A 14,938-nucleotide genomic window follows, 5' to 3' on the forward strand; every position below is an offset into this window, starting at 1 on the left:
ATGAATATAAATTTGATTTTAGAGTAACAACAAATTGTCAGCAAAGAGGGATATTATTTAATTTGTACTGACATACTAGAAAAAAGTCAGCAATACCAAAATGAACCACATCAGAATAAACCGCAAACTTAGCAAAAAACTGTATGCTAGATCTCATGTTTGCTTCAGTGCTTCTGCATTTAAAACTAAAAGCACTTTATATTACGCTTGGTTAGTTTTAAATATAAAGTCTTAATAATGTCAGATTACTTCATTACTTAGATCTTCAATTAAACATAGAGAAAGAATGAACTTTTTCTACAGAGCATGATGAAATTTGACAGCAAGTAAATATTAACATGAACTTAGATGCTCAGGTTTTTAATAGTCTGGAAGAAAAGCTTTTAAGACAGTGTTGCTATTTTTACATCATTTATCTTTTGCTTTACAGATGGGAGTGAGACGACACTGAAACATAACAGAAGTTCTGCAAAGCACAACAGCTTACATTTTCTTAGGAAACAAAAGTTTTTATTACCCAAACAATCAACTCTTGCAGGCATGTATGTCAAAAAATTATCTTGATAAAATAATTTTCTTCTACCTGATTATTTTTTGCTAAAAAGTTCCATCGCCTATTATATTACTGTACAATAACATTTATTATCCATTACTCTTGAAAACATGTAAGGTAAACCCTTCAAAAAGTGAATGCAGCGTGATTGTACTTTGTCTGGAAAACGTCTAGAAGTGCAACATTCAAAAGATATTTCAACGTAAGTTTCACTGTCTTAGCAGTGTTAAAATTGGGAACCTGTGTCAGTACCTTTAACATTCCTTGCTTTTCAAGTATCTTTTCCCTGAGATTCTTACATGGAATGATAGTGATCCAATTTAAAACCAACTTTAGCAATTCGGTTTTTCATGTTGGAGAACCCCTTAAATAGCTGATATTTGACACAAATGTGCAAAACCCTGCAGACTTAGCAATAACTGAGGCCATTCTGAATTATTCTGGTATGTCCCAGTGACACAGTAACAAATGCATAACAGAAAGATGCTGACTGATGCTGAGGGACAATCTTTAAGATAAAAAGAAAACTTCAAAAAAGGTGCAAGGCAAGACCCCCACCTAGACAAGAGTCTAGCCGGTCAAGATTCTGTTTTAGAGACATATCTTTTTTTAGGGTCTACAGAAACAAGGTAATCTGGGCTTACACAAGACTTAGACAGGAAAGAGGAGTTTTATTTTAAAATTGGTCCCACACCTATTAGGACTCAGATCAGCAGAATCATGTTTTGCTGAGAAAAAATGTTGGAAAGTTCTTATTTAGCAAGACTTTATCTTAAGCAAGAATTAGAAGAGCTGAAAATGCCAATTATCACCTACAGACCTGAGAAAAACCACCCCAACATTCAAATGTAATTGCCTTGGAGCAATCCAAACCAAATTGCTTCTTCGAGAAACACTTAAATAAAAAAATAACAGTATTCGGGTTAAAAGAAGATAGCAAAATTATGGTAGCACAAAACAACACCTGCTCCTGGGAGAAGAAAAAAATAAAAATAAGTTGCACCTAAGTATCGATACTGAATTGTCAAATCAAAGGGCCCAGCTCCCTATTAAAATAAGAATCCATCTAACAGACCTGCTGGTTGTTTAAAAAGCCATACCAAAACAAACCATGGAGGAGCAGGTGCACATACTCATTCAGTGTTTAATCAAAGTACTACTGAGCTCTGACTGGCGTCAGCAAGTGCAGATTTTGGAAGAAAGAGCAGCTTAAGCACTGCAAGTTCCCATAGAAGAGTTCAGGCATAGAAACTTGCATTCTTCCAATTTTTAGTGGTCACTTTAGATAGACAGTGGGTATGAACGAGATGTTAAAAAGCATCTGAAGTTCAACCAAGTCTACTTCATTTCTTAGTAACATGGTTCCTAGAGGAAGGAACAGAGATGCTAAAAATGCTACTCCAACAAGGCTGAAGAAAAATATTGCCAGTGACTCAAATTTTCCAAAGAAAAACCTATCAACCTGTTTGGATATTTAGTCAGCATTTACTTAATTCACTTCAGGATTATCTTGTTCTGTTACTATTCCAACACTGTATCTGGAGATGGGAAAAAATGAACACAGAATAAAGTGAGACTATTTGTAGTGAGTGTCCAGGTCACCCTTCTGAACCTATGATGGAAGGACAGATTCAGACAAATACTGACATTCATCTAGAGATGCTTTGAGCAAGGATCTATTTTTTTTCCATCTCTAGTGGCATAAGACAGTTAAATGAGTAGTGGACAACTCCTATAAAAAAAGAGAGAAATAAACATACCTGCCGCTGAATAACCTCTAGGTTTGCTTTGGCTTTATTCAGTAGATCTTCTATTTTTGCAGAATCCGCTACGTTCTTGTTTTCTCTAAAGGCATCTCTTATCCTTCTGATGGCGTATGTTCTAAACACAAACAATAAGAGGACATGTTAATAGATGTGCCATGATTTATGCCATTTCAACATTCTTTAAAACATGTTGATATAAAAAACAAAATGCACACCCCCCCATATATATATATGTTTTGCTCAGCTTTAGACATAGATCTTTTTATTGATGATTTTGTCCTGCACAAGTTGAAATAGTGACTAGATCCTGTAATTTTTTTTTAAAAAGTGGCTCTATTGGAGGTTACTGTAGAAAAATGTCATATTTCTAGTATCAGTCCAGCCCTAACTGCTTGTTTGTGCTGAAGCCATAATGTTGGATGCCTAGCATGGGATAATGCAAAACTCAAGAACAAAACAAAAAGGCTAAGGATGAGAAAATCATTCACCAGATTATTTTGAATCAGTGTGACTATTCTTAACCTGCATATTCTAAAGGTCATTGAGCTAGACACTAAATACAATATACATTTCTACTAGATGCAATGTTGTAATCTAGCAGTCAACAAAGGTAGATTGATGGACCAATTAACACAAAAAGGGCTCCTTCCCTGTCACCATTTTCCTCTCCTGACAAGGTGTATTTCACCTCTCAGTCCAACATCTCATCCATTTCTCCTCTAAGAAACAATAACAGAACATGACTTCTGCAAGTTGGAAGTGGATATGATCTCTGCTTCCAGAGAAGAAGGTCCAAAGCTGCAGCTTTCCCCAAATCCTGCCCTTTCTTTCCAACACAGTAAAGAACTTTTACATAGTCTAGTGTACTGTCATCCTCCCTTCCCTCCCCCTCAAATATGGCCAACTTCTTTATGAAAATAAAAATTTCAGATGGAGCAGTGGATACTTCCGTTACATGGGTCCTTGGGAGGGGCTAGAGAAATGCAGTAAACTGATCTTGCTCATCTATCTTCCTCGTGTTACAATTCTGTAGCACCACATCACATCAGAACCACTTTTGCTACAGAAAGAAAAACCCCATGTGTGGCACTGGAAGGAAATAAAAGGCTGCAAAAAGCCCCCACAATTAGTTTAATATTTCAACAACCCTTTCCAGTAGTGTATAAAAGTGGAACACGAGAGTCATAACTGAAACACTGTCACAGAATATGCACGAACAAGACTGAAAAATAGAATTATTGGGAGAGGAGACTGAGGAGAGAGGAAGAAGAGGAAAGATGAATAGCCTGCGGCACTCCATTCCATTAGATGGTGCTATCCAGCTCCTAATGCGGCTTTCACCAGCCAAGCAGCGTATTTTGTCTTTGAGCTCATAAATAATACATTTCAATCCCAGGAATCAGGATGGTTGTGGAGTGCCACTCTGCCACCGTGCTCCGGCAGATGGTGTGTGCTTTTAATTAGGGCCTGCTCACCTATAATGTGACACTGGGGTGCGGGAGGGAGCGAGTGAGTGCGTGTCTGGACGTGTGAAGTTAATAGAATGTATTAAATATGGAAGCTCAATCTCATCTGCAGCTGTTGTCCTAGCAAGACATGAAGGGGAAGCTGATTATTTCTTCTAGAAAAGAAACAACCCCAAATCATTAATATATAGTGTAATTCTGCTGCTTGATAATGGAGAGATTTCAAATTACCCCATATACATATGTAGGGTTAAACTGTGCAAAACATTTATTTTCTGAAAGGACAGGTTTCCAAGAGATACAACAACAAACATATATATATATCTTTAGCTTAAAAGAAAAAAAAAAACAACAGCAAGTATCTAGTAGTGGGTACAAGTCTTTCAAAATGCAATACAAATGAGTAAATGCTATCTACATAAAAAAGAAAGATGGGTCAAAACCGAATTCTTGTTCAGAATAATGCCTACAGACTGGAGGTGTTTTTTTTGTTTTATTTTGTACATATGGTGTGTTACTTGTTTCATTTTCTCTCTCTTCCTCTAATTACACCCAACAACTGTTGAGAAAGAAAAGATATGTACATAGAAAACAGACCAATTTTTATCTATAATCACAAAGTTGCACTGTTTTTACCTTCTATTTTTTTTTACTTTCTGATTTTTTAAACCTTTATGAGTCTTAACACCCAAAGGAAGTTATTTTATATATGCTTTAACACTATCATAATTCTACAGCTAAATCCATATATCTCTAAACACACTTCAAAGACTAGCCCTATAGCCTGGCAGGACACTTTACCAAAGTTACACTGAGATTCAATGTATCACTTAAAATAAGGATGAACTCAATTCAAAACACAAACCCAATACTATAATGTCTGCAGAATATCCTTTCCTCCCCATTGAGAGCTGCCAGGGAAATATTTTACCAACATTCAAATTCTCTAAAATTATGTAGAAAGTGTTAAGTCAAGATATAAACAAACTGGAAGGCTTTTTTTTTTTTGTATGTGCGTGTGTTTTTTTCTTTTAAACAACAGCTTTCTATATGCATCAACAGTTGTGAGCAGTGTCAATTCAGCACTCGACACTCTCCATGTTTCAACAGTTTCTGAAATGAGAATGCATTAAAACCTAGAACTACCACAAGAAATGCAATATTGCTTCAAGTCTATGAAAAACTAAGCCCTTCTGAAAGTACAGTAGCGTGTGTAAGCAACACAGAGTAAAGACACACACGTATGAGAATAACCTGTTCATTCAGACATGTATCTGTTGGGGTTTTCTTTATAGAGCATTGCTCCAGAGATCTTCTGGCTGATGAACAGACTGGTCTGCTCATCAGCCACTCCAGTGGAGTGTATTTTAAGTTCAATGAGCATAACACACCAAACTCAAACCTGTGACATTTGAAGGCACATCTAGAAATGCCAGTGGCAGTGAATGCATGGCTGTCTTCGTAAAACTTTACATTATCCTAAAAGAAGCACTATCTGCAGACAGTGTGAGAGCTGAAAAGAAGACTGGCAACTGAAGTGATGGCTGTACCTTATGGATGATTATTTACCCAAAAGGGCACAAAGGAACTGCAACAAGTTGAAGCCAACGTGAAGAGAAGCTACTGCAATTTTGCCACCCTGGCAGGCACAAACCCTCCCTCTGCTTCCTTTAGACCAGCACAGTCAGTCTGATATTTGGCCTCAGCTGAGCCAGTCCAACTTGGGAAGTTGACAGATCAACTTATTGTAAGAGTTAACTTCATTTTTGTTGTTTTGGGCTTATTCTGCGGATCAGTGAGTTTCACCAGCTCTCCATGGAACTGGATGAGCAACATCACTGAGGAGGAGTGAATACAGCAGTACTGATTTTGATGGACAGAGTTTGCAGTTGATCCCATTAGAAAGGCCAAGTCACAGAAACAAAGGGGACCTTCCAGAGAGAAGGTACCAAGCTAACTCTTCAGAGAAACAGAATAGGAAAGCAGTTTTGGATACAGCGCACTCAAAGACCTCCTATAGACCTGTGGGAAAAGCCTAGTTCCTAATGCAGTAGTATTTATTAGGAAACAATTTAAATTAAGTCTTAAACTACACTTCTACATTTCACAATTCATTATTCTTCCCACCTGTTCTTTGAAAACAGATATTGAAAAATGGCTGAAAGACACAATAAGGTATTTTGCTTTTATCATCCAAGTGCACTGAAATTTGAATAGAGAACAGCTTTGATTTTATCTTCTGCAGACTTCTCCAGCGACCTAGTGACAGAAGGACCCAAGCAAGAGTGTACAGTTGAACACATTCAGTCAGCGCTCTCATACATATGTACACTCATAAGACCTCTTGTGATCTCTACTTAGGTGCATCTGTCACACAATTAATTCCCAATTAAATCAAAGGAATGCCCTCGATGGGCAGTAGACTCGGTGCGATGGCTTCAGACCAAAGCCACCGCAGGTGGAGGGCTGCACGAGGCAACAGATGCACATCAGCAGAAAGCACGAGTGGTTGGGGGTTAACATGAGAGCAAGGCCAGGGCGAAAACATTACCACAGACTCTCAGGCAATGGGCACTGTCTGTTAATGTTATGAGACTACAGTGCTGCCAAACAGTAGTAAAAACCAAAGAGAAAGCAGTCTCCAGCCCAATACTCTACCTTCAAAGAGTTCCTCTCTTTTCTTCCCTGAAGCACAATCAAACGCCTAATGTGTCCTCATAAAAATGAAGTCTACAAGAAGCAAAGTCTGAAACAACAACTATTAATGAAAAATGAAATCACAGTCCAGGTACTTCAGGAAGTAGTAACTGCCTGGGGACTTATATATTTTATTTCAAAATGTTTACTTATGTCATGCCTGACCAAAAAAATAAAATCTTTGTGCTCTGCTAAATGAAAAGAAGCTGAAACAACATCACAAAAGCATACTTGCTTAAGTACAGAGTTCCGAGCTTTCAAAGTAAACCTGGCCAAGCAATGTTTTTCTCAGCACCACTTTGCATTCCCCAGTATCACAACATGCTAAAGGTTTAAGTCAACTTTCCAAGACATCTCTACAAACATGTTGACGTCTTGCCTTTGTGCCTGTCAACAAATGCAACATATTAATCGGTCATATCATAGTCACAAGCACCACACTGCAGAACACAATGGCTATTACAAGTTGTTGGCCATTGAGCACACACATGAAGATAGGACAGTTGTGGTACACAATTTGTGCAAGCAAAACAGATCGCAAGGAAAGGGGTCACCAGGTTAGCATATTCATATTCAAGACTTTTGGGAAAGGACTAGAGTAAAATGCATTTTTCCTTGACTTGTACTTAATAAATTAAGGCAAGTAGCAGTAGCCAAGCTCAAGGAAGCCCACTGGGGTTAACAGCTCTGGAATGAAGTATATAATGCTTTTATTAAAAGACACCATTTGTAAAAGTGAGATACTCATTTACAATAGAGTAGCATTACATCAAGTGAGGGACCCTTTTTGTAAAAGGTCAGTTTGCTTTTACTAAACTATATTTTCTTACCACTGCTGCCTTCTAACTAACATCTATTAACTAACGGTAACAACAGGATGAATTTTCAGAATTTCGCACTATTACTAGCAAAATGTGAACTGGGTGAGATTTGCCCAACCAGATTTTCAGAATTATGCATCATTTAAAAAGGGAAAGTTTTTATAACAAAAAGCCTCTGCAGAACAGTAATTTTAGCTCACAGTAAAGTTCTATTAGCATTAGTGAAGATGTATTCATGTACAGAATTACTTCTGAGAGAAGGTTTATTTAGATGTATACATGTGTACATATCTATATTTCCATATATATGTATATGTATGTACTTATAATATTTTTTCCTCTACAAAGGTCTCATTAAAAGACACCAATAAGCTGAAGCAAAAGCTGCATGTAATTACCATCTAATACTAAAAAACCCCCCAACTTGACAACAGATGTGTATTTGAGACCAAGAGGTAAGTACCTCACAGGGAAGTAACTGTGATTGGTCTAATTAAATGCAAGACCAACAGAGGGGTGTGGACACAACATTTTTTCAACAAGTTGTTCCTCAAACTCCATCATTAGACACACTTTGAGCACTGCCACCTTCAGTTACAGCACAAGAACAACTACATCTGCCTGTTTTCTAAAGCAAAGCCTATTCTTGCAACCAGGATTTATTTGGGGGAGTCAGGGTGGTGGCTGGACGCCGGGAAAGGAGGGAAGAAGAGTAAAGAAAAAGAAAGATTAGACTGCTGGTAAACTCAGTAGTATTTCCTTGAATTTTCTAACAAAGCACAGTCACTAGACAGTCTTCCCAAAAAGCCCTCAGAAAGAAACCTACCAGCCACTACTTGGTTTCTCTGCTAACATACAAAACATGAATTCCAATGCAATTGCTAAGAAATATGTCTAGAACAGCACTAGAGATAACTTATGAGAGAGGATTAACCCAAAAGAACAGAGAAAAGGAATGAAGACTGATGAACATTAGAAAACATATTTGAGAGAGGGTGACTGTAACCCAGTGCATATAACACATGCTGTATGATCAGATACAAGGATTTGTAGCTTGTTTCTAAAGCAAATTCTGCTATTTTGCATCCCAGATCTCAAAATGCCTAATAAAAACTTCTTTTTCAATTTAAACCCAAAAAAGCCTCCACAGATTTTTAGAGAGAAAGACTCGTGGATGTTTTTAGAAAAGGAGAACTTCTTTTTTCTGACTATAGCTTTCCATCGGTTTGCGTCTGTACCCATTTCAAACCAGAGAGCATGGATGACCACCTGTGATCAACAGGATCACAGAATCATTCATATTGGAAACATGTCTAGGAGGTCTCTAGTCCCACCTCCTGCCGGAAAGGAAGGTCAATGATAACATCAGATCAGATTATTCACAGCTTTGTCCAGTCAAGTCCTGAAAAACAGGATGTTGACCAGACCACCTTGCTCAGAAAACACGCTCAATTGTTTGGCTGCCCTTTTGGGGAAAAAGCTTTTCCTTAAAGCCAGTCTGAAAAGCCTCTCTTCTCTTCCATCATTTTTTCTCCTATCAGGCTCCTCTGGATACTTTGAGGTACCGGCTGCTTTCAGGTTCCCTCAATGTTGTTTCTTCTTGTTTCTTCTCCAGGCTGAGCCAGCTCCCTCAGCCTTTGCTCACAGAACAAGTGCTCCAGCCCCCTTGGTAGCTCCTGCTGAGCTGCCTACAGGTTGTCTGTGCCTTTCCTGATGGGGAGCTGAGGAGGACAAGACTGCATGCTGAACTTCAGATGTGATCTCCCTCCCATCAATCTGCTGGCTGAGCAACACTTAATACATCTCAGGATGCTCCTGGCCTTCCTTGTTGCCAGGGCACACAACTCTGTTCCTTATTACTTCCTTCTTCCCAGAATACTATTGGTACTAGTCATACTTAACTATGATTATTTTTGCAATTCATTGAAACACATATTTTTCTTGCTATATTTCTAAAATAAAAACAGTTATTGGCTTAATTCTAAGTGTAAGGAATCTCTGCAGAAGGGAGTGCTTTTCAGGAGGTCAGGGTTAAGAGAAAAAAGTAAAGACGTCCAAATGAAAGCATCCTTTTAATCTTAATTGGAGTTGCAATTTCAATGTTATATCACAGAAGAAGCTAAAAAAGAGGGATATGAGTGAATGACCCAACTGCACAAGTTGTACAGTTAACGAGGCACCAGGCAATGATGTGCTGCAGGAACTATAACCTGAATTTGCTACAGATGAAAAGTGTCCTGATGGCCTGAAATGAATAATAGCTCTCTGCTGAGTTTTCACTGCCAAGCCCCTGCCAACTGCTCTACAACCAGGACACCAGGGTAGCTCAGCAGTCCAATTACCAGGCAGGGAATGCCTTGAAATGACAATTTCAAAACCTGACAAGGCTGATTTCCCTCTTCTTCCTTTTGAGACAGATATATACCACTCCATTTGCTGTGTTGCAGTTTCTGAACAGTTCATAAAAGAGGCCTGGCCTGCTGTGTATAGCCACTACAATATTTTTCTGGAAAGATTAGTTTTAGTCCAATGCTGTAGCCAACATTTCTCTTTTCAGCATGGCTAGAAAATGGTAGCATGGTATAGCCTCACCTTGAATACTGTGTGCAGTTTTAGTCACCACAAGATGAGAAAGATATTAAGCTATTAGAGCATCCAGAGGAGGCCAAGGAAGATGGTGAAGGGGCTTGAGGGGAAGCCGTATGAGGAGTGCCTGAGGTCACTTTGTCTTGTTCAGCCTGGAGGAGACTGAGGGGAGACCTCACTGCCATTACAACTTCCTTGTGAGGGGAAGAGGAGGGGCAGGCACTGATCTCTTCTCTGTGGTGACCAGTGACAGGACCCGAGGGAATGGTCTAGAGTTTTTAGGGGAGATTTGGTTGGATTAGAAAAATGTTTTTTCCCTAGAGGATGGTTGGGCACTGGAACAGGCTTCCCAGGGAAGTGGTCACAGCACCAAGCCTGATAGAGTTCAAGAAGTGTTTGGACAATGCTCACTGGCACGTGGTGTGAGTCCTGGGGGTAGTCCTTTGCAGGGCCAGGAGTTCGTCTCAATGATCCTTGTGGGTCCATGCCAACTCTCCAGACTGTGATTCTGTGACTTGGGTACCCTGAAGAGGGCTAAACATATTGCACCTCTTGGTGATTTCATTTAGGGAAGCACTGGGTGCTAATCAGCCTTTCTGGATGCAAGCATTTCACACTTGACAGTGGAAAATTATTGCCTTTGATGAAGCAATAGTTGCTAAGGTTATTTTAATTAAGCAGCAGGACATAAAGTCTTGGGATATTCTAACTTCTTGGACTGCAGTATGGTTGGTCTGGATGATGATAAGATTTCGATAGGACATTTCTGAAGCACAGCATTATTTCTGAAAGTAAAGATATAGTAAATATCTAGTTACAGAACACATATTATTATTTTAATATGGAAATTATGCCAGTTCCTTAGAAGAGAAAAGGGATCAAGTATCAGAAATATGTTAATAGTATACAGTTTTAAAATAAATGAGATATTTTGACTTACAAAAGACTTAGAGAAACAGTTCTCTGAAGGTCATCTGAGGTGAAGTTTTGTTGGCCATTTTGACAGACTAATAATTTTCAGGATACTGAACAGACTCCTAACAAAGTTTTATTTTGCAAAAGTGATCCTTGGATTCTAGCAATAAAGACAGTTGTTTTTGCCTTGATTTTTGCTCAAGTAAACTTGAGATTTCTGTGACAGAAGGATGCAAATATCATAGGTCCAAATGGAAGAAATTGCATTGAAATTAGATAGGGTCCAGTTATCTCATGACAAAGGCAACAATATAACACAAATACAATTTATTAAACAACTCACATGAAGTAACAGACCACATGCTCTGTTTATATACAACATACTAGAAGTTACAGGATTTAGAATATTGAAGTTATTATCCAAAATTTATTCTCGCCTCCATTTCTATCAGCTTTACAGCTTATCCAAAAAATCTTTGTTCTTTATAACTCAGCCAGTAATGACAAACATCCCCTACTGGACTTCCTACCAACATTTGGCTCAATGACCTTCCCTCATTTATAGCAAAGCACTGCATGTTTAGTTTAGCAAATTTACAATATCAGTTTTGACAACGATGGATATTTGAAATTACTTAGAAGCACATAAAATTCTAATACATGCAAAGCCTATTAATCAAATATAGAGCCTAAAAAAATCAATTTGGAATTTGTAATAAAATCAGCATTCTACTTTGTGCATACAACAGAGTGCTGAATATTATTTTCAGACACTTGGGATTGTAAATATATGCCTTTTGAGAATGCATGTAATGTTTCAGGAAGCTCAGATCCAGACTATTCTAATTATTACCAAAGGCTCAGAAAAACAGAAATGGGGGTTATTTTGTACACTATGAACACTACTTAAGGCAGAGAAAGTCAAGTGAACTAGATATTTCCTTCTGTATTCTTTCTATTTAATTAGTTATAGGATATGGAAGTCTTCATAGACTTTAGAGATGATTACATCAGGACTAAAGAAGAAGAGGCTAAAATCCCCATCCTGAGTCAAACAGTAGCCCAGAAATCCAAAGGACACAAACTCTGGGTGTCACTTCATCCCCCAGAGGAAATCAGAGACAGCTTCTTACATGAAGAAAGAGCAGGAGGATCCATGATGAACAGAGGCAAGAATTGAAGGAAAAAATATTTCGCTTGGTAAAGCTGAATAACTGATGCACCATGCAGTGAGGCAAATTTGACGCTTTCAAGTAGGCACAGCTGATCTTCATCCACACAAATAACGCAGTAGCCCTGTGCACCAGGCACAACGTGCCACAGCTGCCCACCCTGACTTTCCACACTCCACAGGTCTCACCTCCCAGGTGCTACCAGCAAAAGCAAGCGCTTAAAAAAGCCAGACCCTTTTCAGGCAAGTTATGGAACAATACGTCCACAGCTCTTTATCTTTGGGGCATGATGGTGACCAGCTAAGGCATACCTGAGACCTCTGCCAGCTCCAGTAAAGTAAATTCAGCTTCTCAGGATCTATAGATCCTATGTATTTCTCTAAAGTCCAGAAGTAAAACAGGAATGGAAGCAATGCTAAAACCTAAGCGAAGTAACACAACATTCTTCAAAGCTACTTCATATCAATGAAAGGGAAAAAAAAAAAGGGTTACATGCTTTTTCCTACTATTTTTTCTACAGTTACTCTAAAAATATATATCAAATAGATTATCTATCTGCCAAACATGAAGCAAAGAGCAGCTACTAGTCAAAATGTTTCTTTTGGGCTATGTATGAGCTCCACCTCTAAAACCGTGCTGCATACACTTCTACTCTCCAAACTGTAGATTCCAGCATACAATGCAATACTTTGATCTGACAAGACATACTTTGATATCAGACAGAAAAATGAGATTAAATTTAAAACTCTAGGTATTCCAGTCCAGTGAACAGAAGTCATTCAATAAACCTGCTGACAGATCTTCTGTGCACTTAAACAGTTTAACTATTGTAACAGAAAAGGAGATCAGACGTATTCAGGAAGACAAAGAGAGCAGTCAATTTTCCTTTTTAAAGAAGAGAAGCATTGACAAACACCTTTTAATCTAGGCAAGTGCAAGTACATTAAATATAGACATTAAAATTTAGAGGTGAAGCTACGCTAAGGTCAGTGATTTTTAAAAAAGTCTTCCAGTCAACCTCTTAACACTCTAAGAGTATTACAGTATAAATGAAAAAAGATTACCATATTATATTTCTCTGTCTCTATGCATTCCATTTAGTAGGGCTAGGTTCAGATTGGTAGATTTATATATCAAAAAAGATTCTGCATTTCAAGCCAAAAATGGGCTACAAAAACCCCGAGATGATACTTAATAGCTAATTAAAAGTTACAGAATAACAGTCACTCACGTGAGTGATGGTAGCACTTTCTGTCCTCTGTCTGCAAGCAAGGAAATAGAAAACATACAGTAAACACCAGCTCCCTTTCCTCCCATAAGCACATCGCTGCTGGCTGCAGGAATTTCTTCCCAGATAACATTTACTCTAAATGTGGAATTAACATCTGGCTTAAAACTCAGTAACTCACACAAGTACTGGCTAAGGTTACTGCAGGAGATATTAGGAGAGGGAAAGAGGTATTAGGAGTGACCAACTTATCATAAGGTTTTCAGCATAGCATTTTATGACCAGGGCAGACTACCTTCCCTTTCACATGAGACACGATCTTCCCCTCCCCAGAGTAGCAGAAAAACTTTCCAATCTAGGAACAAATTACCAATACAAGTTGCCGAAGCAAAAGGTCCTCAGCTAATGGCAGCAATAACTTGCACTGATAGAGAATTTCTCCTTCAAGGCTTTCAACAAATTGCTGGGAAACAAAAGCCCAGAACCAAGCCTCAAAGTCCATGCAGGTTAGTAAGCATTGCCACTAGTTCACAGAACAAGGAGTTTTGTACAGATATATGTACAGTACACTTTTTTGTCCAACCCTGTATTGCTGTAACTTATAGGACTATATTCATCCCATATTACCTTTGCTTTTGGAAGTGACTGTGAGAGTGCCACCAGCAGTTTGATAAATATTCATATTTCCATGCAAAATCTGCGAGTAATGGGCAGCAAATTTGGGTATAAATTATGAACTGAAAATAACAAATTAAATTTAGTAAAAAATGTGCTCAATAGCTCTGGAAATCAAGAAACCTATTTAGCGTTCTACATGACATGCATTGCTTATTATTGTTGTGTAAACAAAACACTTGAACATTTATTTTCATACTGTAAATTAGTCAAATCAGGGAAAAAACCGTGAGTGAGACATCTAATTTATTTTGGCCAGTGATAAAACTACTTAGATCAATCAATCAATCAATGTTCCTCCCTTCAAAAGTAGCTTACATACGAAGACCATTAATTTGAAAACCTATTTGCCAGCTTATTGTACTAGAAAAATGCTATGATATTTTAGATGAGTCAAATTTTCTGAAACTTAGCAGCAGGTCAGTTTCATGGCAACACAATACAGTTCAATTTGACATTGTCAGTATAATTCCAGCTATAAGCTTCAAGGACTGTCTAATGCATTTTATTTGAGCTGTATTGACTTTAAAACATTTTCCTGAGAAGGAGGCAGTCTGACGTTATAACTAAAAACACTGAATATATTTTATGAAAGGATGAATGAATTATTGTTCCACAAAGAATTCTATTAGTGGTTCAATCAAAAACTTTATGAAATGTGATGCTTTGTATCTGGCCCTTCACACTTTTAGTTCCCCCTTTTTTAACTGTGACTAACAACGCAAATAAATGACTGCTCTGAACCACACCCCCAACACCCACCCCGGCTACATTTGGCTCTTTCCTTGCTATTCTAACACAGTCTGCAGAAATTTAACATTCACACAATGTGTAACCCTCACATGATAAACCAATTTTCTCCAACACCAAGGCTCTGTGGAAAATTGCACACACATTTCTCCCTCCTGCTTAGGCAAACAATAAATGGATGTTTGCCTCTGTGTGAGACTGCAGCTGAGTATTGTCATAATCTGTATGTTTGTTGGGAAAACATATAATGACTGTAAATACACACTAGCCAAGCAACAATACCATGTGTATCTTGCAAGCAAATCCTAG

General features: G+C 38.2%; 1 protein-coding gene across 2 annotated transcripts in view; it reads right to left on the reverse strand.

The window, feature by feature from the left end:
* The window catches only part of LYRM4 (LYR motif containing 4), an 86,260-nt gene that overhangs the window by 62,447 nt on the left and 8,875 nt on the right, over positions 1 to 14,938 (reverse strand). Inside the window, exons 2-3 of one of the 2 annotated variants that reach the window (XM_066187641.1) lie at positions 13,208 to 13,238; positions 2,314 to 2,434 (exon numbers count right to left, since the gene is read on the reverse strand). In XM_066187641.1, coding sequence (XP_066043738.1) covers positions 2,314 to 2,434; positions 13,208 to 13,238 — 152 coding nt within the window. The remainder of the gene's footprint in view (positions 1 to 2,313; positions 2,435 to 13,207; positions 13,239 to 14,938) is intronic. The other variant, XM_066187650.1, reaches the window with a different exon arrangement.

This window comes from Chamaea fasciata, unplaced genomic scaffold (genome assembly GCF_029207755.1).
Source record: "Chamaea fasciata isolate MVZ Bird 193981 ecotype frontalis unplaced genomic scaffold, bChaFas1.0.hap1 SCAF_1, whole genome shotgun sequence".
In the NCBI taxonomy this organism is placed as follows: Eukaryota; Metazoa; Chordata; class Aves; order Passeriformes; family Sylviidae; genus Chamaea; species Chamaea fasciata.